General features: G+C 48.0%; 1 protein-coding gene across 2 annotated transcripts in view; it reads right to left on the bottom strand.

The window, feature by feature from the left end:
• Window positions 1–25246, bottom strand: part of LOC134346518 (butyrophilin subfamily 3 member A3-like) — a 99722-nt gene that overhangs the window by 4975 nt on the left and 69501 nt on the right. For both annotated transcript variants that reach the window (XM_063047921.1, XM_063047922.1), the window contains exons 4-11: window positions 24764–25036; window positions 14963–15082; window positions 12942–12968; window positions 7529–7555; window positions 6445–6465; window positions 5160–5180; window positions 3029–3055; window positions 812–838 (exon numbers count right to left, since the gene is read on the bottom strand). In XM_063047921.1, coding sequence (XP_062903991.1) covers window positions 812–838; window positions 3029–3055; window positions 5160–5180; window positions 6445–6465; window positions 7529–7555; window positions 12942–12968; window positions 14963–15082; window positions 24764–25036 — 543 coding nt within the window. The remainder of the gene's footprint in view (window positions 1–811; window positions 839–3028; window positions 3056–5159; window positions 5181–6444; window positions 6466–7528; window positions 7556–12941; window positions 12969–14962; window positions 15083–24763; window positions 25037–25246) is intronic.

The raw sequence follows: 25246 nt of genomic DNA, 5'->3' as shown, positions 1-25246 counted from the left end.
GTGGATACGGCCGAGTCTGTCACGGGTAAAGCCCTCCCCCCTCCCCGTTGAGCACATCTACGCGGGAAGGCAGCATCAAGGATCCCTACCACCCAGGCCGCGCCCTCGTCTCACTGCTGTCATCAGGCAGGAGGTACAGGAGCCTCAGGAATCCCACCACCAGGTTCAGGAACAGTTATTACTCCTCAACCAGCAGGAATCATCACCTAGGCCAGGCTCTCGTCTCACTGCTGCCATCAGGCAGGAGGTACAGGAGTCCCAGGACCCACACCACCAGGTTCGGGAATGGTCATTATCCCTCGGCCACTGGGCTCTTGAACCAGAGGGGATAACTTCACTTGCCCCAGCACTGAACTGTTCCCACAACCTATGGACTCACTTTCAAGGACTCTTCATCTCATGATCTCGATATTTATTGCTCATTTATTATTATTTTTCTCTCTTTTTGTATCAGCAGTTTGTTGTCTTTTGCACATTGGTTGTTTGGCTGCCTTGCTAGATACAGCCTTTTACTAATTCTATTACTTTTCTTTGTACTTATTGTGAAGGGCCACAAGAAAATGAATCTGAGGGTTGTGTCTGGTGATACACATGAACTTTGATAATGAATTGACTTTGAACTGAACGCACACCTCCTGTTCCCCATGACGAACACACCCCAACGATGGCACCCCCTCCTCCCCTCCCCACCGATGGCATCCCCACCCTCCGCTCTTCCCATCTCCAGCTCTTCCTGCAAAGGGAAGCCCACCAGGTTATGACTATGCCGGAATATTGGGTCAGCTCGAGTTATCAACAAAACGACACTCACCTGCGGCGTCAATGACTCTTTCTGCGGCTGAAAACACAAAGAAACCAGAGTTGAACTATCTCCAAACCAGCCACCTCAGCCTGGGGTACACAAGCCCCACCCCGAAAACACCTCTGTCACGCTGAAGGGTTTGGTAGGATTGCAAGTGAAATGTGCCATTTGTATTAGTGACCAACACAGTCCGAGCCACACTTCCAGCGCCAACACAGCTACACGAGCCCTAACCCGCGTGTCTTTGGAATGTGGGAGGGAACAATGCGAACGTACAAGCTCCTGACAGACAGCGGTGGGAATCGGACCCCACTGCTAAGCATTTCGCTAGCCACCACGCTGGGTGAGTCAGTGTCAGACAGCTGTTCCTTCACCGATGGGAGAAAGTTCTCTCCCCACCACGGTGCAGGAAATCTTTCAGATTTCTCACAGTGAGATGGCAGCTCTGCAGGCCTAACGCTTCCTGTATAGAACACAGGAACAGGCCGTTCGGCCCACAATGTTGTGCCGATCCAATGAAATCAGTCATCAAAAGGGCAACCGAACTAATCCCTTCTGCCTACACAATGTCCGTATCCTTCCAATTTTCCTCACATTCATGTGTCTATCTAAACATCTTTTAAAGTCCCCAGTGTACCTGCCTCTCCCATCACCCCAGGCAGAGTATTCCAGGCACCCACCACTCTCTGTGTAAAAAAAAACCCTGCCCCTCACATCTCCTTTGAAATTTCCCCCTTCTCATCTTAAATAAATGTCTTCTGGTATCAGACATGGAAAAAGTTACTGTCTGTCTACTCCATCTAATTAAAGGCATCCATTAGTCTTGCGAGACCTTGGATTTGCGCCTTGGAAGGTTTCCAGGGCGCAGGCCTGGGCAAGGTTGTATGGAAGACCGGCAGTTGCCCATGCTGCAAGTCTCCCCTCTCCACGACACCGATGTTGTCCAAGGGAAGGGCATTAGGACCCATACAGCTTGGCACCGGTGTCACCGCAGAGCAATGTGTGATTAAGTGCCTTGCTCAAGGACAGAACGCGTTGCCTCGGCTGGGGCTCGAAACCACAACCTTCAGGTCGCTAGTCCAATGCCTTAACCACTTGGCCATGTGCCCACTACTTACTCCATATATGCCTTTCATAATCTTATAAACCTGTATCAGATCTCTCAGCCTCTGTTGATGAAGTGAAACCAACCTAAGTTTGTCCAGCCTCTCTTTATAATCCAGGCAGAATCATGGTCAACCTCTTCTGCTCCCTCTCCAAAGCCTCGACACCCTTCCTATAATGGGGTGACCACAACTGTATGCAACACTCCAGCTGGGGCTAACTAGAGTTTTACAATGCTGGGGTTGACATTGGGGGCTCAGGGTCATTTCATTTAGCTTCTCTCTGTGCGGCGTGAGAAGGAGATTCCCCAGTTGCGATGCGGAATCCCCCTCAACCCAAGTCAGAGGAGATTTACCAGAATGCTGCCTGGATTAGAGAGCAGGTCCTATGAGGACGGGTTGAGTGAGCCAAGGCTTTTCTCTGTGAAGCAAAGGAGGATGAGGTGAAGACGATAAGAGACATTGATTGAGTGGGCAGCCAGAGACTTTCCTCGCAGGGTGGAAAGGACTAATACGAGAGGGTATAATTGTACAGCGATCGGAGGAATGTATGGAGGGATGGGATAAGACCCCCCGCCCCACAGAGCGTGATAAGTGCGTAGAACACGCTGCCGGGGTGCTGGTTGAGGCAGATACATTCGGGACATTTAAAAGAGTCTTAGACAGACACATGGATGATATAAAAAAAATGGAGGGCAATGTGGAATGTAAGAGATCTTAGAGTAGTTTAAAAGGTCAGCACAGTGGCTGTACTGTGCTGTACTATTCTACGTTCTAAGTTCTGAATACACCCCTCCCAGGGCGCCCAGCTTCACACACTCCGTTAGCGGGAGGGGAGTGAAGACAGACACTTTCACTTTGTGGAAACTGCAGATATCCGCTTTGGGTACGGCAGATGAACATCGGTTCAGCACTGGCCCAAGGAGAAATCCACCCCCACCCGCCAAAGGTCTTTAGAACAGACATCTCTGGATGTACTGTCTCCATCGAAGATGGCTCTGTCAGTTCAAGTTCAAGAGCTTAGAATGGGGCTTTGTTCTCAGCTCCGCAATGTGCCAGAGAACCAGAGCGTCCCAGAGGCTCACTCCAGGCTAGCGACAGTCTGTGACGTTTGAGACCTTACCTTCTGTGGACAGTGTCGTCTCCAGATCTGTAACAAAAGAGATGAGATTTCGGTTAACGAAACACCAGATTGTTATGGCTCAGCACAAGCTCAGTCAGCTCTGCTCCATCATAAAGGACGCCCACCAGCCAGGCTTTGTGTTCGTCTCGCTGCTGTCACCATCAGGCAGGAGGTACCACAAATAACCCACACACCATGAACCGCTGAGTCTGCAGAACTGAGGGCACAGACACGAGCCAGTTCGGCACCGAGCCAAGCAGGAAGTCCGATGGCTGCAGGTCACAGCCACGGTGCCAGTTCAGGACCGAGGGAGACGGACCAGGAGCCCGATGGCTGCTGGTCACAGCCACGGAGCCAGTTCAGGACCGAGGGAGACGGACCAGGAGCCTGATGGCTGCAGGTCACAGCCACGGTGCCAGTTCAGGACCGAGGGAGACGGACCAGGAGCCCGATGGCTGCTGGTCACAGCCACGGTGCCAGTTCAGGACCGAGGGAGACGGACCAGGAGCCTGATGGCTGCAGGTCACAGCCACGGTGCCAGTTCAGGACCGAGGGAGACAGTCCAGGAACCCGATGGTTCTGTGGCTGTGGCCTGCAACCAGTTCAGGACCGAGGGAGACAGTCCAGGAGCCCGATGGCTGCTGGTCACAGCCACAGAGCCAGTTCAGGACCGAGGGAGACGGACCAGGAGCCCGATGGCTGCAAGCCACAGTGGCAGAGTCTTCAGGGTGCTGCTCTCCCCAGTGACTCTAGATTGTCCCCTAGGTGCTCCAATTTCCTCCCACAACCTTCATAAATCAAAGCATCGAGTACAGCAGCTGGGATGTTACATTGAAGTCGGTGACACTGGTGAGGCCTAATTTAGATATTTTGTGGAGTTGCAGTCACCTACCCACAGGAAATATATCAATAAGTGAAAGAGTACAGACGTTGCTGGGACTACAGGAGCTGAGTCACAGGAAAAGGATGGATAGGTCAGGACTTCATGTTGTACTCCCCAATCACGGCCAGTCACAAGTTCCAAGAATCCACTCCCAGCTCCCAAGAAATCAGGAGCAAAAACAGAGACAGTACAGGAAGAAAATTAAATTAGGTTAACACATGAGGAGCAGTTGATGTCTCTGGACCTGTACTCACTGGAGTTTAGAAGAATGAGGAGGGAGGGGTAATCACTGAAACCTATCGAATACTGAAAGCCCTGGATAGAGTGGATGTGGAGAGGATGTTTCCTATAGTGGGGGAGTCTAGGACCAGAGGACACAGATAGAGTGGATGTGGAGAGGATGTTTCCTATAGTGGGGGAGTCTAGGACCAGAGGACACAGATAGAGTGGATGTGGAGAGGATGTTTCCTGTAGTGGGGGAGTCTAGGACCAGAGGGCACAGATAGAGTGGACGTGGAGAGGACGTTTCCTATAGTGGGGGAGTCTAGGACCAGAGGGCACAGATAGAGTGGGTGTGGAGAGGATGTTTCCTATAGTGGGAGAGTCTAGGACCAGAGGGCACAGATAGAGTGGGTGTGGAGAGGATGTTTCCTACAGTGGGGAAGTCTAGGACCAGAGGACACAGATAGAGTGGGTGTGGAGAGGATGTTTCCTATAGTGGGGGAGTTAGGACCAGAGGACACAGATAGAGTGGATTTGGGGAGAATGTTTCCTACAGAGGGAGAGTCTAGGACCAGAGGACACAGATAGAGTGGATGTGGAGAGGATGTTTCCTGTAGTGGGGGAATCTAGGACCAGAGGGCAGAGACAGAGTGGATGTGGAGAGGATGTTCCCTATAGTGGGGGAGTCAGCATAGTAGGACCAGAGGGCACAGCCTCAGAATAGAGGGACATCCATTTAGAACAGATATGAGAGGGGGTTTCTTTAGCCAGAGAGTGGTGAATCTGTGGAATTCATTGCCACAGACAGTAGTGGGGACAAAATCATTGAGTATATTTAGATAAGAGGTTGATAGGTTCTTGATTAGTCAGGGCATCAAAGGTTATGGGGAGAAGGCAGGAGAATGGGATTGAGGTGGTTAATAAATCACTCCTGATGGAACAGCAAAGAAGACTCAATGGGCTGAATGGCCTTATTCTGCTCCTATATCTTAAATTAATCCCCCACACTAGTCAAGAGCAACTTACCATAATTATTCTGGGCACTTTCTGGAATGAAACAAAGAAAAAGAACAATTAATTCCATTGTGATCATTGGAGAGAAATGCAGTCTGGAACTTGACAAAAAATTAGCTTTTCATTGACCTTACATCTGAGCAGCCTGAATCCCGGGGTCCCGGGTTCCACCTGCAGGACACATTCCCAGACTGGCAGTGCCCATGTTTCACACTGCTGCTGGACTTTCAATCAAAACCAGTGTGAAGGAACAGATCAGTCCCACCCTCGCTACTCTACATCAGCTTCCCCATCTTTCAGAATTGATCTTGAGATTCTCTTACTTGTTGTTAAAGCTCTCAAAGATCTGGTCATGGCTGAAATTAACTCCTGTCTCATCACGGACCTGGACCCACTGTAATCTGGCTACCATCGTTACAGAAAAGGCAAAGATCCCATTGACTCTTCATGTGGCCTTGGATCACGTGGACTATATAAATACCTTTGTCAGGATGCTGCTTATTGACTACATCTCAGTGTTTAACACAATCATTCCTACAGTTCTAATTGAAAAACTCCAAAAGCACCTCCTGTAAGCACCTTCTGTAACTGGATCTTTGACTTTCTAACCGGAAGGCCACAACATGTGCGGAAATAACATCTGCACCTTGCTGACGGTCAACACTGGGGCACCTCAGTGATGTGTGCTTAGCCCACTGCCCCACTCTCTCTCTACGCTCATGACTGTGTGGCCAGGCACAGCTAAAACGCCATCCACAAAACTTCTGGGCAGTGTCTTTACAAGACGGGTGACCACAGCTCTTCAGAGATTGTCTGCCTGTTGTCAGTGGTCACATAATCAGGACTTGTGATATGTACCGGCTGCTCATATGGCCATCCACCACCTGCTTCCATGGCTTCACGTGACCCTGATCAGTGGGGATGGCGGGGTGGAAGTGGTTTGGTGCTAAGTGGGTGCTACACCTTGTCCAAGGGTGACTTGTAGGCTAGTGGAGGGAAGGAGCATCTTACATCTCCTTTGCCCTCTACAGTCACCTCTAAACACACATCAGAGGGGCCGCACACACCCAATTATCATTGGCAAAATCGACAGACAACCAACACTATGCATTGCAATGTACTGCTGCCACGAAACATCAAATTTCACGACAAGTGCGGGTGCTGTTAAGCCCGATTCTGATTCTGAACACACAGTTAAAGTCAGTGACCCATGGAACATGCTGATAGAGTCCCCAGCAACAGGATAACATCCCCTCAGGAGATGTGGATACACGTCTGTTTCATCAATAAAACTCACCCGTAAGGGTTTTCAGATTTTCTGAAATTAAAAGAGAAAGATGTTAAAATGAGCATCAAAACACTGAGATCTCGGCCTTGTCCTTCCCTGCCCTGCCCACACACACGTCTTCTGTTAGAAAGCCGAACCATCAGCAACTTCAACTCAATACGCCCCACAAGAGGATCCCCATGGTAAATTAACCCTAAGTGTAATGAACCGGGCTGTCATCCCAAGACTTGGGCCTTCCCCTGGAGAAGGTGGTACCGAACTGCCTTCTGGACATGAGGTAATCTTTCTAGCTGAAGGTGTTCCCACAGTGCTGCTGGCGAGGGATTTCCTGGGTGAAAGAGGAACACAGAACAGTACAGGCCCTCTGGCCTACCATGTTGTGTCAACCCTTTAACTTTGACCTCCAAGATCAATCTAACACTTCCCTCCCGCATAACCCTCCATTTTTCTTTCACCCATGTGCCTCTTAAATGCTCCGAATGAACTTGCCTCGCCTCTAGCGCCACTCCAGGCAGTGTGTTCCACCCACCCACCACACTTTCCTCCAAACACCTGAAATTTATGGCCCCTCGTTCCTCCCTGGGAAAGTCTCCTCATTATAGGAAGGATGTGGAAGCTTTACAGAGGAGATTTACCTGGATGCTGCCTGGAGCACGCCTTATGAGGATGGGTTGATAGAGGTGTACAAGATGATAAGAGGCATAGATAGGGTGGACGGGCCAGAGACTTTTCCCCAGGGCGGAAATGGAATAACTGTAAGGCGATTGGAGGGAAGTATGGGAGTGGGGGATAAGTCAGCGGTAGGTTTTGTTTTATGACACAGGGAGCGGAAAGAGTGTGGCAGCTACATGAGGGACATAGATAGGCAGATGGTCGATAGAGAAATGGAGGGTTGTGTGGAAGAGAAGGGTTTGATTAATCTTGGAGTGGCACGACTGCGGACTGAGGGGCATGTACTGTTCCCTGATCTGCCTGTCTGGACTAAGATGGCATCAAGTTCGGAGCCCTGAACAATGCTCGAGGTCGTACTGGACCCTATCTACACGTCAAGAGGAAAACTCCAGATGGTGCAGGAAGAACTTCAGTCTCTTACCTATTTCGTTGATTATGGACTCATGTTCTGCAAGAACAGAAAAGAAGTGTCAAAAGCAAGCCGTTAGCAACAACTGATTGCAGTTGAGTACAGTACTTTACAAAGCAAAGTAATATGGTAGGCAACCATTTTAACCCATATCCCCATTCCCACATATCGGTCCATGGCCTCTTTTGTCACGATGAGGCCACACTCAGGTTGCAGGAGCAACACCTCCTATTCCATCTGGGTAGCCCCCAACCTGAGAGCATGAACATCAATTTCTCCTTCCAAATTTTTATTTCTCTCCTTCTCCCTTTCCTCTTCTATCTGCCATTTCAGCCTCTTACTACTTCACCTCACCTTTCTAACATCTCCGCCTGCTACCCCTCCTCCTTCCCTCTCTCCCATGGTCCACTCTCCTCTCCCATCAGATTCCTTCTTCTCCGGCCCTTTACCTTTTGGGAGGAACCAACTCGAAGGTTCCACCTATCACCTTCCAGCTAGTCCTCCAACCCCCCCCACCCCCACTTTTTTATCTGGTATCGTCCCCTTTCCTTCCCAGTCCTGGTGAAAGCTCCCAGCAGAAACACTGAATGTTGATTCATTTCCATAGGATGCTGCCTGGCCTGCTGAGTTCCTCCACAATCTTGGTGTGCGCTGCTCTGGATTTCCAGCAGCTTAATGTGAAAAAGACTAAGGAGCTGGTGGTAGACCTGAGGAGAGCTAAGGTACTGGTGACCCCTGTTTCCATCCAGGGGGTCAGTGTGGACGTGGTGGAGGATTACAAATACCTGGGGATACGAATTGACAATGAACTGGACTGGTCAAAGAACACTGAGGCTGTCTACAAGAAGGGTCAGAGCCGTCTCTATTTCCTGAGGAGACTGAGGTCCTTTAACATCTGCCGGACGATGCTGAGGATGTTCTACAAGTCTGTGGTGGCCAGTGCTATCATGTTTGCTGTTGTGTGCTGGGGCAGCAGGCTGAGGGTAGCAGACACCAACAGAATCAACAAACTCATTGATGTTGTGGGGATGGAACTGGACTCTCTTACGGTGGTGTCTGAAAAGAGGATGCTGTCCAAGTTGCATGCCATCTTGGACAATGTCTCCCATCCACTACATAATGTACTGGGTGGGCACAGGAGTACATTCAGCCAAAGACTCATTCCACCGAGATGCAACACAGAGTGTCACAGGAAGTCATTCCTGCCTGTGGTCATCAAACTTTACAACTCCTCCCTTGGAGGGTCAGACACCCTGAGCCAATAGGCCGGTCCTGGACTTATTTCATAATTTACTGGCATAATTTACATATTAATATTTAACTATTTATGGTTCTGTTACTATTTATTATTTATGGTGCAACTGTAACGAAAACCAATTTCCCCCGGGATCAATAAAGTATGATTATAACTATGACTATCTGCAGAATCTCATGGCAATATTTTCTTCTATGTGCTGTGAGGATGTGGAGGAACGTTGCGCTGTTTGGTTGTACGCATGTACAGTTGAAATGACAATAAATGAACTTAATCTTGAACAAGGCTCTTCCAGTCCAAATGATGTGTTTGCAATGGGGGATTTTGTGACGTATATTTGAAATGGGAGCTCCAATGCACAGGATTAGAGAAAGCTGCAGAGCGTGGCCGATTCAGCCAACTCCAGCATGGACACGAGCCTCCCACCATCAAGAACACCTTCAAAAGCTGCTCAAGAAGGCAGCACACCTTATTAAGGACTCTCTCCATATGCCTCCTTCTCATTGCCGCCATCCCGGGGGAGGTACAGGAGCTTGAAGACCCACACTCAACATTTTAGGGGGAACAGCTTCTTCCCGTCTATCAGATCTCTGAACGGTTCATGAACCCAGGAACACTCCCATGGTACTTTGCTCTGTTTGTGCACATTTTTATGTATTTCTTACTCTAGCTAAGACCATAAGACATAGGAGCAGAATGTGCCATTCGGCCCATCAAGTCTGTTCCACAAACGAACAGCTCTTCCATAGGTCAGACCAGGTAGCTGAGGACATGGTGGCCCGTGGTGGAGTGATTACTTTTGGGAATTAACCAGAATTGGTAAATTGCAGGGATCTAGCCATTCAATTACAAAGATGGCACGACCGAGGCTACATTTCCCTAAGGGTCTGAGGAGACTCGGGATGTCACCAAAGTCTCTTGTAAATCTCTGCAGAGAGCATTCTAACTGGTTGCTTTCACTGTCAAGTATAGAGGGGCCACAGCACAGGGTCAGAAAGTTGCAGACTCAGCCTTTTCGATCGTTCAGTATGCCAATCTCAGTTTCTCCCATCCATCGCCACCAACCTCATAGCTCCTGCACCCCCAACCTCCCAAAATCTACCTCCTACCCAAAATCCACAAACCAGCTTGCTTCTGCCCCCACTGAACTGATATCAGCATACCTCAACTTTGTTTTATCCCCCCGGTTCAGTCCCTTCCCACCGACATCCGTGACGCCTCACATGCTCTTGATCTTTTCAAGAATTTCAGATTTCCTGGTCCCCATCATCTTATTTTTACTGTGGATGTCCAGTCCCTATACACCTCCATCCCCCACCAGGAAGGCCTCAAAACTCCGTCTCTTTCTGGACACCATCTTGCCTCTAACCTCCACCCTGCCCTCAGATCCATCTGTCCATTTCTGACACCTCCCTTCTCTTTCTTGATATCACAGTCTCTATCTCCAGAGAGAGCTAATACACTGATGTCTATTACAAACCTATGGACTCTCACAACTACCTGGACTACACCTCGCCCCACCCTGCCACTTGTAAAAACGCCACCCCGTTCTCTCAATTCCTTCGTCTCCACCGCATCTGCTCTCAGGCTGAGGCTTTTCATTCTAGAACGAAGAAAGGGGCTTCCCTTCCTCCACCATCAAAGCTGTCTCAACCGCATCGCTTCCATTTCATGCATGTCTGCTCTTGCCCCATCCTCCCGCTACCCTACCAGGGATAGGGTTCCTCTTGTCCTCATCTACCACCCCACCAGCCTCCACATCCAGCACATAATTCTCCGAAACGGGCGCCACCTTTAATGGGATCCCACCACCAAGCTCATCTTTCCCCCTCCTCCCCCTTACTTGCTGCTTTCCGCAGGGATCGCTCCTTACGTGACTCCCATGTCCATTCATCCCTCCCCACTGATCCTCCTAGCACTTATTCTTGCAAGCGGAACAAGTGCTGCACCTGCCCCTACACCTCCTCCCTCGCTACCATTCAGGGCCCCAAACAGTCCTTCCAGGTGAGGCGACTCTTCACCTGTGAGTCTGTTAGGGTCCTATGCTGTGTTCGGTGCTCCCGGTGTGGCCTCCTGTATATCGGTGAGACCTGACGTAATTGGGAGACAGCTTCGCCGAGCATCTACGCTCCGTCTGCCAGAAAAAGCCAGATCTCCCAGTGGCCACCCATTCTAATTTCAATTCCCATATTTCCATTCATGGCCTCCTCCACTATCGTGGTGAGGCCACACTCAGGTTGGAGGAACAACACCTTATATTCCGTTTGGGTAGCCTCCAACCTGATGGCATGAACATCGAATTCTCAAATTTCCAGTAATGCCTCCCAGCCCAACCGCTCTTCACCATTTCCCAGCCCCGTTTCCCTCCCTCACCGTATCTCCTTGCCCGTCCATCGCCTCCCTCTGGCGCTCCATCCCTTTTTCTTCCTCCCATGGCCTTCTGTCTCTTTCACCAATCAACTTCCCAGCTCGTTACTTCATCCCTCCCCCTCCAGGTTTCACCTATCAGCTTGCGTTCTCTCTCCCCTCCGCCCCCCCACCTTTTAAATCTAGTCCTCAGCCTTTTATCCTCCAATCCTGCCAAATGGTTTCGGCCCAAAATGTCAACTGTACTCTTTTCCATGGACGCTGCCTGGCCTGCTGAGCTCCTCCAGAATTTTGTGTGCGTTGCTCGGGTTTCCAGCATCTGCAGAGTTTCTCGTCAGCCGTTTCGATCATGGGCACAAGCCTTCCCCAGCAATCAGCACACCTTCAAAGGGTATTGCTTCAAAAAGGCAGCATCCATCATTGAGGAGTCCCCTCACCCAGGACAGGCCCTCTTCTGACTGACACCGTCGAGGGGGTGGGAGAGGAGCCTGAAGACCCACACTCAATGTTTTAGGAACAGGTTCTTCCTCACCGCCATCAGATTTCTGAATGGACAATGAACCCATGGACACTACCTCACTATTTTTGTATTAGTTAATTTTTTCATACATATATTTCTTACTGTTATTTATAGTTTTTTTTAAAATTATGTATTGCAATGTACTGTTGCAACAGATTTCTACATATGCCCAGTGATATTAAACCTGATTCTGATCAAGGAGGTCAGACAGGTGACGGACATGAAAATTATTTCTGAAGGACCAATTTGCTCTTCACCAAGATGCCAGTGTAGGTAGTGAACACAAGGCTTGGTGTGTGTGTGTCAGGAAACAGAAAGATTAAATCAGGACTCTGAGGTCGATTTCAGCAGTTTCTAGATCACATACAACAGAGACAAGGACAAACTTCCGACACTGGAGCATTTACTCAGTGGGGCAGGCCAGGATGAAATTAGTCCAAAGTGTCAGGTTAAATTTCTGGAGAACGTACGATCTCTTAGTCTGGTCTCTGTTCATTGTCACCTGAATGTACATCTATACAACCAAACGGAAGAACAGACCGCAGTGCGCCCACAAAACACACTATCACACACAGCACACTAAGCAAAATACTTCCATAACTGTGGCCCCCTATTCGTCAGGGTCGACCGTGGATGTTGTGTCTCAGCTGCCTACGTGTTATGCGAGCTGGTTCGCAAGCCGCAGCAGTACGATATGGAGAACAAGCTGTTGCCCGTACGGCAGGCTCCCCCTCTCCACACCAGCGGAGTCCAATACAATTTGGCACCAGCAGAGTCGCAGGAATTGCCAGTCAATGTTGAATTTAACGTGCAGCTGCCTTAGGGAACCTAATTCGAGGTTTATTCCTTTGGGGTTTACTCCCAAAGACTTCCCCATGAGAGGCTACAGGTGCGAGGCAGCGAGGGTTTCAGATCAGAAACACAAAATAATCGGAGTTGTCCATCTCCTAGATAAGCTGCCAATCCCCATCTGCCTGAAGTGACTGGTTTTAAGGTGCCAATAACACACCATTACTCGTTCTCCTGAGAGTAGAAGCACTTTCGTCGGGTGTAATAGCTAAGTCACAGATGAAGACCAGGAGCTGGGCTTGGTTGTCAGAGGCTCTTTGAGGTTTGTTTAGTTTGCTTTAGCCAAGGGTAGTAGTGGGGATAAGATCCCACCACCTATTATATGCTTCCAATGCAGCTTACCATAAACAAGTTATAAAATAGAATTCAAAAATGCATGTAGCGCGCAGCACAGGTAAATAGTAAACATGAAACAAAGGAAAAAGATTACTTACGCTCAAGTGTGGGACGTTTGTACAACTCTGGAAGAGAACAGACAGGTGTGTAAACACTTTGCACTTCTCAGTAAACCAACATGCGCATCGATACGATGTTGTAAGACAGGCTTTTAATCTGCCTGTGTACAATGAGGTCACACTCGGGAGAAACACCTCACACTCTGCCTGGATCATCTCCAACCTGATGGCACGAACATCGAGTTCTACAACCTTTATCAATTTCTCCCTCCCTCTTTTTTTCCATTCATCATTCTGGTTACCTTCTCACCTCATCTCCTCTCCTCACCTGGCCATTATCTCCCTCTGGTTCCCCTCCTCTTTCCCTTCTCCCAAGGTCCACTCTCCTCTCCTATCAGATTCCTTCTTCTTCAGCCCTTTATCTCTTCCACTCCTCACCTCCCAGCTTCTTATTTCATACCCCTCCCCTTCTCACCCACCTTTCCCCTCACCTGGTCTCACCTATGTCCTGTCAACTTGCGCTCCTCCCTCCATCCCCACCTCCTAATTCTGGCTTCTGCCCCCTTCCTTTCCCATCTTGATGAAGAGTCCTGGACTGAAACACCGACTATTTATTCCTCTTCGTAGATGCTGCCTCCAACATTTTGTGTCGTTTCTCTGGATTTCCAGCATCTGCAGAAGCTCTCGTCTTTGTGTGCACAAATCTACTATTGTAACAGCATTACGATAATCTGTTTATGTGCACCAGTCTACTGTCGTTAACACAATACGATACTCTACTCTGAACAAAGTCCTTTCCAACATAGTCAAACTTTAAATCCACCATTACTGGTACATTCACCATTCCTCCCTTAGATGTTGTCCAATTAGCCTCCTGATTGGGTAACAGTTTTGTCCCCCAAGCCATTAGACTCTCAACTCCCAGAGTCCAGTCTGACACCAACCTAAACACACACTCAACTGAACACCACTCCACTCCCTTTGCAATTTTTGTTCATTTCTTTCTCAATTCCTGCTCAAACATTGTTTACTTTTACATTTACATCATTATTATATTGTAATTTGTCCTTTACTGTGTCTATTGTCTTGTTTATTAATTATTGTACTGTCTTGCACTGTCTTGTGCACTTTATGTAGTCCCATGTAGGCCTGAGCTCTAATGTAGTTTTGTGTTGTTTCACGTAGTCTAGTGTAATTTTGTGTTGTTTCATGTCAGCTAGTGTAGTTTTGAGTTGTTTCACGTAGTCTAGTGTAGTTCTGTGTTGGTTCAGGTAGTCTAGTGTAGTTTTGTGTTGTTTCAGGTAGTCTAGTGTAGTTCTGTGTTGTTTCAGGTAGTCTAGTGTAGTTTTGTGTTGCTTCAGGTAGTCTAGTCTAGTTTTGTGTTGTTTCAGGTAGTCTAGTGTAGTTCTGTGTTGTTTCATGTAGTCTAGTGTAGTTTTGTGTTGTTTCAGGTAGTCTAGTGTAGTTTTGTGTTGATTCAGGTAGTCTAGTGTAGTTCTGTGTTGTTTCAGGTAGTCTAGTGTAGTTTTGTGTTGCTTCAGGTAGTCTAGTGTGGTTTTGTTTCATGCAGCACCATGGTCCTGGAGAATCGTTTTGTTTTTACTGTGTACTGTACTAGCAGTTATAGTTGAAATGACAATAAAAGCGACTTGACTTGACTCCTTCCCAAGGACGTCCACCAACAATGGACTGTTCCCCAACTCCCCAAAGAACTCATAACCTGAAACTCACTTTGTAATCTGGATGTCTATCGCATGGTTAAGTCCCAGAACCCTGATGTAACGATTAGCATAACATTTACAGTGTCAACGATTGGGGTTCAATTCCCAACACTGCCTGTCAGGTGTTTGTACGTTCTCCCCGTAACTGCGTGCGTTTCCTGCCGCTACTCCGGGTTCCCCCCAGAATCCAAAGACGTGCCGGTTGGCAGGTTAATTAGTCACATGGGCATCACTGGGCGGTGTGCAGGCTTGTTAGGCCAGCGGGGGCCTGTTGCCGTGCTGTAAGACGGCACCATCTCAAACAGCGGCAGAGAAATGACCCACAGCAGAGGGGCTTACCACTCGCGTTTGTCCGCTTCCTGTAGTAAAGCCACGCAGCGCTCACAAGTACGACAAGTAGAATTACGAAGAACACCATGAACACGGTGAAGAATTTTGAAACTCGTGGGAAGAATTCATCTGGGGACAGGTGGGGAGAGAGAACACGAATTAAAATCTGACACAGTACGTTTGCCAACTCATGCACACGGTGCCTGCATTTACATAACCCCCGTTATATTGAAATGTGCCCACCAAGTCCCACATTCACAAATCCTCTTGATTTCTGCGTGCCATCTCTATGCAAGTCCAAATCTCATCGTGAAATATTGTCTGTTCCCACCATTCCATCATGGCTGATTTTTTTAAAAATCCCTTTCAGTTGAATTTTCCTACCTTCTCCCCGTAACCTTTCACATCCAGATTAATCAACAACCTATCAACCTCCATTTTAAGTATATCCAAAGACTTGGCCTCCACAGCCGTCTGTGGCAATGAATTCCACAGATTCAACACCCTCAGGCTGAAGAAATTCCTCCTCATCTCCGTTCTAATTGGATGCCCCTCTATTTTGAGGCTGTGCCCTCGGGCACTACCCCCGCTATAGGAAACACCCTCTCCACATCCACTCTATCTAGGCCTTTCAATATTCTGCTCGGTTCCCAAGAGATTCGCCCTAATTCCTCTAAACTCCAGTGGGTACAGACCCAGAGCCCCAAATGCTCATCATGTTAACCCTTTCATCTCCAGAATCTTTCTCATGAACCTCATCTGGACCCTCTCTAATGCCAGCACATTTTCACGATACCCCAAGAGTGGTCTGACCAATGCGCTATAAAGCCTCAGTATTACAGACTTCATGACTCCTGTCCAGCAAACCCTCATCCCACTACATTGGCCAGGCCAATCCATGTTGAACTAATCTACTGGTTCATGGATACAGGCTAGATTCCTCTGGGTTTGTGTGTATAAGTTAACAGTGCCTATGAGAAAGATATTCACCCCCCCTTGGAAGTTTTCATGTTTGCCTGTTTTACAACATTGAATCACAGTGGACTTATTTTGGCTGTTTTTGATACTGATCAACAGAAAAAGACTCGTGTCAAAGTGGAAAAAGATCTCTACAAAGTGATCTAAAATCATTACAAATATAAAACACTAAAATAAAATTGATTGCACAAGTATTCACCCCCTTTAATGTGACACATCAAATCATCACTGGTGCAGCCAATTGGTTTTAGAAGTCACATAATTAGTTAACTGGAGATCTCAAGTGTAATCAAGGTGTTTCAATTGATTGTAGTAAAAATACCCCTGTATCTGGAAGGTCCAACTGCTGGTGAGTCAGTATCCTGGCAAAAACTACACCACAGAGACAAAAGAACACTTCAAGCAACTCCGTGAAAAGTTTATTGAAAAGCACAAGTCAGGAGATGGATAGAAGGAAATCTCCAATTCACTAAATAGCCCTTGGAGTACAGTTAAATCAATCATCAAAAAATGGGGGGGAAAAATGCACAGCTGTATATCTGCCTAGAGCAGAGCATCCGCAAAAACCGACTGACCGTGCAAGAAGGGGACTACTGAGGGAGGTCACCAAGAGACCTATGACAGCTCTGGAGGAGTTACAAGCTTCAGTGGCTGAGATGGCAGAAACTGCACATACAACAACTGTTGCCCGGGTACTTCACCAGTCACAGCTTTATGGGAGAGTAGCAAAGAGAAAGCCACTGTTGAAAAAAGCTCACATGATATCTTGGCTAGAGTTTGCTAGAAGGAATGGGGGAGACTCTGAAGTCAGCTGGAAGAAGGTTCTATGGTCTGGTGAAACCAAAACTGAATGTTTTGACCATCAGACTAAACACTATGTGTGGGGTAAGCCAAACACCGCACATCATCGGAAACACACCATCCCTACCGTGAAGCATGGTGGTGACTGCATCATGCTGTGGGGATGCTTCACTGCAACAGGCCCTGGAAGGCTTGTGAAAGTAGAGGGTAAACTGAATGCAGCAAAATACAAGGAAGTTCTGGAGGAAAACCTGATGCAGTCTGCAAGAGAACTGTCACTTAAGAGAAGAATTGTTTTCTAGCAAGACAATCACCCCAAGTGTAAAGCTAAAGCTACACAGGAAAGGCTTATAAACAACAAAGTTAATGTCCTGGAGTGGCCAATTCAGAGTCCAGACCTCAATCCAACTGAGAATCTGTGACTGGACTTGAAAAGGGCTGTTCATTCACAATCCCCATGTAATCTGACAGAGCTTGAGCAGTTTTGGAAAGTAGAATGGGGAAAGATTGCAGTGTCCAGGTGTGCAAATCTGATAGAGACCTGTCCACACAGACTCAAGGCTGCAATTGCTGCCAAGGGTACATCTACTAAATACTGACTTGAAGGAGGTGAGCAATTATACAATTAATTTTATGTTTAATAACTGTAATAAATTTAGACCAACATGCAGAGATTTGTTTTCACTTTGACACAAAAAGAGTCTTTTCTGTTGATCAGTGTCAAAAAAGCCAAATTAAATCCACTGTGATTCAATGTTGTAAGGCAATAAAACATGAAAACTTCCAAGGAGGGGAGTGGATACTTTTATAGACACTGTATATCCCCGTGTCTTGCACTGGGCAACCCCATGTTCCCTAAAACTGGTTCCCATTGCCTGACATCCCACTGACTTGCTCAGACTCACCCTCTGTTGTTCAGGGTCCACCACCAATGCTGTGTCCTAGCCGTCATATGCAAGCCAAGATGGTATGGTATGGGGAGCCCACCCCCGCGCATCCGATCAACCCAAAGAAATGGCAGAGACCCATCCAGTTTGGCCCCAGTGGTGTCGCAGGAATTGCCAGTTAGCACTAGACTCCATGTAGGGACTCCAGCACCGGTTCTCTCCCCCTCGGGGTTTACTCCCGAAGCCTTCTCCATGAGGGGGTCCAGCTGCAAGGCGGCGGAGGTTTGAGACCAGAGCTTTCCTTCTCCTAGGTGAGAAGGCTGAGGCAGCTGGTTTTTAAAGTGCCTTTGCCCCTTCTTCCGTCAGTAGAAATGGTTTTGTCAGGCTGAGCAGCCAAGCCACACGTGAAGGCCAGGAGCTGGACATGGTTGTCAGAATCTATTTGAGACGTACGCCACTGAGAACACTTAACAGATCATGGGAGGTTATCCCCACTCCCATCAGCTATAACAACATCCATGTCCGCACGAAACCTGTGTGTGGTGCACCTGCACACACCCAGCCTGCAGGATGCACTCTTGAAGACACACTGACCACGGGCATAGAACACAACAGCACAGTACAGGCCCTTCAGCCCACAATGTTGTGCTGACCTTTTAATCTACCTTCCCTCCATTTTTCTTACATTAATGTGACCAGTGTGTTAGATAAGCGGGTGACGGTCAGGGAAGCGAAAAAAGAGCTCCAATAGTAGAGAGCACCCCTGTGGCCATTCCCCTCAGTAATCGTTATCTCATTTTGGATGTTGTTGAGGGGGGTGACCTGACAGAGGACGACCATGGCGATGGGGTCCCTGGCACTGAGCCTGGTTCCGTGGCGCAGAAGGGAGAGAAGATGATGAGGAATGCGGTAGTCATAGGGGATTTCATAGTCAGGGGAACAGACAGGAGGTTCTGTCAGCCTGATAAAGATACCCGCATGGTGTGTTGTCTCCCAGGTGCCAGGGTACGGGATGTCTCGGATCCGGTGCTGAGTATTCTGAAGGGAGAGGGTGAACAACCAGCAGTCTTGATACAAGTTGGTAATAATGACATAGGTAGAAAAAGGGAGGAGGTCCTGAAGAGAAAATTCAGAGAGTCGGGTAGGAAGCTGAAAAGCTGGACCTTGAGGGTAGTAATCTCAGGGTTGTTGCCTGTGCCATGTGCTAGTGAGTGCAAGAATATCGTGATCAGGCGAATTAATGTGTGGCTGAGAGTACCACATTAAAGGGTAAAAGAGTTGAGGGTAGATATAGGACCAATAGAAAATGACGCTGGAGATATTGTAATGAGAGAAGCAGAGATGGCAGAGGAACTGAATGCGCATTTTGCATCAGTCTTCACAGTGGAAGACATCTGCAGTATACCGGGCATTCAAGAGTGTCAGGGAGATGAAGTATGTGTAGTGAAAATTATGACTGAGAAGGCGCTCAGGAAGCCTAATAGTCTAAGGGTGGATAAATCTCCTGGACCTGATGGAATGCACCCTCAGGTTCTGAAGGAAGTAGCTGGAGAGATTACGGAGGTATTAACAATGATCTTTCAAGAATCGATGGATTCTGGCATTGTACCGGATGACTGGAAAATTGTGAATGTTACTCTGCTATTTAATAAGGGTGGGAGGCAGCAGAAAGGAAACTATAGACCTGTTAGCCTGACATCAGTGGTTGGGAAGTTGTTGGAATTGATTGTTAGGGATGAGATTACGGAGTAGCTGGAGGCACATGACAAGATAGACCAAAGCCAGCATGGTTTCCTGAAAGGAAAATCCTGCCTGACTAACCTATTGCAATTCTTTGAGGAAGTTTCAAGCAGGGTAGACAAAGGAGATGCAGTAGACATGGTGTACTTTGATTTTAAGACCTTTGACAAGGTTCCACACATGAGGCTGCTTTGCAAGATAAGAGCCCATGGAATCACAGGTAAATTACTAGCGTGGGTGGAGCATTGGCTGGTCAGCAGAAATCAGAGAGTGGGAATAAAGCGATCCTATTCTGGTTGGCTGTCGATTACCAGTGGCGTTCCAAAGGGGTCGGTATTGGGACCACTGCTTTTTACGATGTTTGTCAATGTTCTGGGACCTCTACTTTTTGTGATTTTTATTAACGATCTGGATGTGGGGGTAGAAGGGTGGGTTGGCAAGTTTGCAGACGACACAAAGGTTGGTGGTGTTGTAGATAGTGTAGAGGATTGTCAAAGATTGCAGAGAGACATTGATAGGATGCAGAAGTGGGCTGAGAAGTGACAGATGGAGTTCAACCCGGAGAAGTGTGAGGTGGTACACTTTGGAAGGACAAACTCCAAGGCAGAGTACAAAGTAAATGGCAGAATACTTGGTAGTGTGGAGGAGCAGAGGGATCTCGGGGTACATGTCCACAGATCCCTGAAAGTTGCCTCACAGGTGGATAGAGTAGTTAAGAAAACTTATGGGGTGTTAGCTTTCATAAGTCGAGGGATAGAGTTTAAGAGTCACGAGGTAATGATGCAGCTCTATAAAACTCTGGTTAGGCCACACTTGGAGTACTGTGTCCAGTTCCGGTCACCTCACTATAGGAAGGATGTGGAAGCACTGGAAAGGGTACAGGGGAGATTTACTAGGATGTAGCCTGGTTTAGAGTATGCATTATGATCAGAGATTAAGGGAGCTAGGGTTTTACTCTTTGGAGAGAAGGAGGATGAGAGGAGACATGATAGAGGTGTACAAGATAATAAGAGGAATAGATAGAGTGGACAGCCAGCGCCTCTTCCCCAGGGCGCCACTGCTCAATACAAGAGGACATGGCTTTAAGGTAAGGGGTGGGAAGTTCAAGGGGGATATTAGAGGAAGGTTTTTTACTCAGAGAGTGGTTGGTGCGTGGAATGCACTGCCTGAGTCAGTGGTGGAGGCAGATACACTAGTGAAGTTTAAGAGACTACTAGACAGGTATATGGAAGAATTTAAGGTGGGAGGTTACATGGGAGGCAGGGTTTGAGGGTCGGCACAACACTGTGGGCTGAAGGGCCTGTACTGTTCTATGTTCTATATTCTCAACTACGGTATTAATGAATTTGTGGCTAAATTTGCTGATGATACAAAGATAGGTGGAAGAGTGAGTAGTGTTGAGGAAACAGAGAACCTACAGAAAGACTTAAATAGTTTAGGGGAATGGGCAAAGAAGTGGCAAATGAAATTCAATGTTGGAAAGTGTATGGTCATGCACTTTGGTGGAAGAAGTAAACAGGCAGACTATTATTTAGATGGGGAGAGAATTCAAAATGCAGAGATGCAAAGGGACTTGGGAGTCCTTGTGCAGGATACCCTAAGGGTTAACCTCCAGGTTGAATCGGTTGTGAAGAAGGTGAATGCAATGTTGGCTTTCATTTCTAGAGGTATAGAATATAAGAGCAGGGATGTGATGTTGAGGCTCTATAAAGCACTCGTGAGACCACACTTGGAGTATTTTGTGCAGTTTTGGGCTCATATTTAAGAAAGGATATACTGACATTGGAGAGGGTTCAGAGAAGATTCACGAGGATAATTCCAGGAATGAAAGGGTCACCGTATGAGGAACGTTTGGCAGCTCTTGGGCTGTATTCCCTGGAGTTCAGGAGAATGAGGGGGGATCTCATAGAAACATTCAGATTGTTAAAAGGTCTGAACAGATTAGATATAGCAAAGTTATTTCCCATGGTAGGAGATGCTAGAACAAGAGGGCACGACTTCAGGATTGAAGGACGTCAATTTAGAACAGAGATGCAGAGAAATTACTTAGTCAGAGGGTGGCAAATCTGTGGAATTTGTTGCCACGAGCGGCTGTGGAGGCAAGGTCATTGGGTGTATTTAAGGCAGAGATAGATAGGTTCTTGATTAGCCAGGGCATCAAAAGGTATGGGGTAAAAGCAGGGGAGTGGGGGTGACTGGAAAAATTGGATCAGCCCATGATTGAATGGCAGAGCAGACTCGATGGACCGAATGGCCCACTTCTGCTCCTATATCTTATGGTCTTATGTCTTGAATGTTCCTAATGTATCTGCCTCCACCACCACCCCCCAGCAAGGCATTCCGTGCACCCACCACTGTCCGTGTTTAAAAAACCTACCCCTGACATCCCCCCCCAACTATATTTTCCTCAAATTACCTTTTTAAAATTAATCCTCCTTGTATTAGCCATTTCTACCCTGAGGAAAAGCACTTGATCTACGCCTCTTTTAAAGTCACCTCTCATCCTCCTTTGCTTCTAAGAGAAAAGCTCTAGCTCACTAAACCTTTCCTCATAAGACGTGCTCTCCAATCCAGACGGCATCCTGGTAAACCTCCTCTGCACCCTCTCTAAAGCTTCCACACCCTTCAGATAGGAGGTGACCAGAAATGAACGTGTGGTCTAACCAGAGTTTTATAGAGTTGCAACGTTACCTCGCGGCTCCTGAACGTGATCCCCCAACTAATGAAGGCCAACCCACCGTACGCCTTCTTAACCACCCTATCCACTTGACTCGATGGACGTGGACACCCAGATCCCTCTGTTCCTCCACACGGCTAAAAATCCTGCCATTATCCTGCCTTCCAATTCGACCTTCCAAACTGACACACCTCCGGATTCTCAGTCCAGCTTTGCATCCTGCCAATGTTCCGTTGTAACCGACGGCAGCCTCCCGGACTGTCCGCACCACCACCTCCATTCAGCGATAGGTTGAGCTATCACTCAATGAGGGTGAGAGGTAGATGACAAGTGGACAACCAGGGTGAGAGGTAGATGACAAGTGGACAACCAGGGTGAGAGGTAGATGACAAGTGGACAACCAAAGGCTTTTTCCACAGGCCGGAAATGGCCAAATCAAGGGAGCACAATTTTAGGGTGATGGGAGGGCAGTATGGCAGGGGGACATCCGAGGAAGTTCTTCACACAGAGAATGGTGAGCACATGGAACGTCCTACCAGAGGTGGTGGTAGAGTGAGATACAACAGGGATATTTAAGAAACCCTCACAACACGCTGGAGGAACTCAGCAGGTCGGGCAGCATCCGCGGAAACGATCAGTCAACATTTCGGGCCGGAACCCTTCGTCAGGACTGTAGGGGGAAGGGGCAGAGGCCCTATGAAGAAGGTGGGGGGAGGGTGGGAAGGAGAAGGCTGGTAGGTTCCAGGTGAAAAACCAGTAAGGGGAAAGATAAAGGGGTGGAGGAGGGGAAGCAGGGAGGGGTTAGGCAGGAAAGGTGAAGAAGGAATAGGGAAAAACACAATGGGTAGTAGAAGGAGGCGGAACCACGAGGGAGGTGATAGGCAGCTGGGGGAGGGAGCAGAGTGACATAGGGATAGGGGAAGGGAGGGGGAGGGAATTACCAGAAGCTGGAGAATTCAATGTTCATACCAAGGGGCTGGAGACTACCTAGACGGTATATGAGGTGTTGCTCCTCCAACCTGAGGTTAGCCTCATCATGGCAGTAGAGGAGGCCATGTATGGACATATCCGAATGGGAATGGGAAACAGCTGAAATGGAAATTGAAGGGATATGTAGGAGACTCTTGGGCACAAGGATGAAAGAAAAATGCAGGGCTATGTACAAAATGAGGATTAAATTGATCTTAGAGTAGGTGAAACAGAAAACATACAATAGCACAGAATCAGGCCTTTCGGCCCAGAATGTTGTGCCAGTCCAGTTAAATTAGCAATTAAGTGGCCAGCACTGTGGGCCATAGGACCTGTGCTGTTCGATGTTATCAAGTTGGCACAGCTCGGAACCACATCCATCTTTAGGCAAGTATCACCGAGAGTGTCCTGAGCAGTTGCATTACTGTCTGGTACGGAAATCGCCAGGCCCACCAGGGTTTCTCTTCCACCCACCACATCTTCACCATCAGCGCTGTGCGTGCAGGGGCCTCAGCATCGGCAATGATCCCTCCCATCAGTCCAGCAGACCCCTCCATCAGGCAGGATGTGCTCAGGACTGCTCTTTCCCCCAGACTGTGCGGCTACCGGGACTCCACCCAGCCACCACCCAGGTCTCACCACGTAATGAAACATCAGTAGCATTACACTGTTCACTTTCTACCTCGTGTCAAAAATGCACCTTAACACTTGCTAACTTATTTACGGTAGTACTACTTTGGGGAGGAGATGTATCTCTACCGAGGAGAGATACAAGGTGCTACTTCCCTCTGCTAACCTGCAGCTCACCCTTGGCCAAGATGAAACAACCGCTTAGTCCCCTGATCAGGGTCCCGTGCAGGCATGGGAGCCGGTGGTGGACGGTCATAGGAGCATATCACAAGACCACTAACACCAGGCAGACAATCTCTGAAGAGTATTGACGACGGCTGGGGGGGGGGGTCACCCATCTTATAAAGGCACTGCCCAGAAAGTGGCAATGGCAAACCACTTCTGTAGAAAAGTTTGCTAAAAATTATGATGGGTATAGATAGAGTGAATGCAAGCAGGCTTTTTCCACTGAGGCAAGGGGAGAAAAAAACCAGAGGACATGGGTTAAGGGTGAGGGGGGGGAAAGTTTAAAGGGAACATTTGGGGGCGGCTTCTTCACACAGAGAGTGGTGGGAGTATGGAATGAGCTGCCAGACGAGGTGGTAAATGCAGGTTCTTTTTTAACATTTAAGAATAAATTGGACAGATACATGGAGGGATATGGTCCGTGTGCAGGTCAGTGGGACTAGGCAGAAAGTGGTTCGGCACAGCCAAGAAGGGCCAAAAGGCCTGTTTCTGTGCTGTAGTTTCTATGGTTCTATGGTTCTAATAATGGTCATGGAAAGACCATGACCACCCATGTCATACAACATGGTACATAAAGATCAAATAACTGTTACCTTGTGTGTTATTTGTGTGAGTTACATGTACTGTATTGTGTACCTTGCTCCAGAGAAGCATTGTTTCGTTTGACGGTACACGTGTATGCCTGAATGACAATAAATTGGACTTGAACTTTCCCCAGCCTGCTACATGCGACAATGACGTATCTGTTGGGTTGCAGATTCACCGAGCTGCATGAGACCGGTTGTGATGACACCACAGCCTCTCTCCTGCCCTGCCAGTGGCATTCACCCAGACACCATCCCCCGGTTTATGCCCACAGTGCCCTCTCCCCACCACCAGTTCGTTCCTCATCTCTGGACTGACCTGGGATCCTCAGCCTGGACGTCAGTACCTTCAGCGTGCCAGCCTTCACCCTGCACTTGACGTCGGTCATGTCACTCATCACCTTCAAGGAGCTGGCGATGCGGTAGAAGCCATCCAGGTCCTTTGTCGTCTGGGACTCGGCCTTCACCTCCTGCTCTCCGCTTCTGGTCCACAGAATACTGGGTTCGGGGTACCAGCCAGAGGAGCTGCACTGGATCTTGATCCCATTGCCTTCGTAACCTTTCAACTGAATGGAAGGTTGGAGGCCCAGGCCTGTGAAGAGGCAAATCAGGTTTAGTATCACTGACATTTGTTGTGAAATTTGTTGTCTTGCCACAGCAGTACAGTCAGTGCAAGACGTAAAAATCACTATCAATTAAAATAAGAATCTATGTTAAAATAAATATAGCAAAATAGTGAAGTGGTGTCCGTGGACCTTTTAGAAATGTGATGGTGGAGGGGAAGAAGCTGGTCCTAAAACAT

This window comes from Mobula hypostoma, chromosome 5 (assembly GCF_963921235.1).
Source record: "Mobula hypostoma chromosome 5, sMobHyp1.1, whole genome shotgun sequence".
Taxonomy (NCBI): Eukaryota; Metazoa; Chordata; class Chondrichthyes; order Myliobatiformes; family Myliobatidae; genus Mobula; species Mobula hypostoma.
Note: the sequence above shows the minus strand (reverse complement) of the source record. Positions and strands in the feature narration are given on the sequence as shown.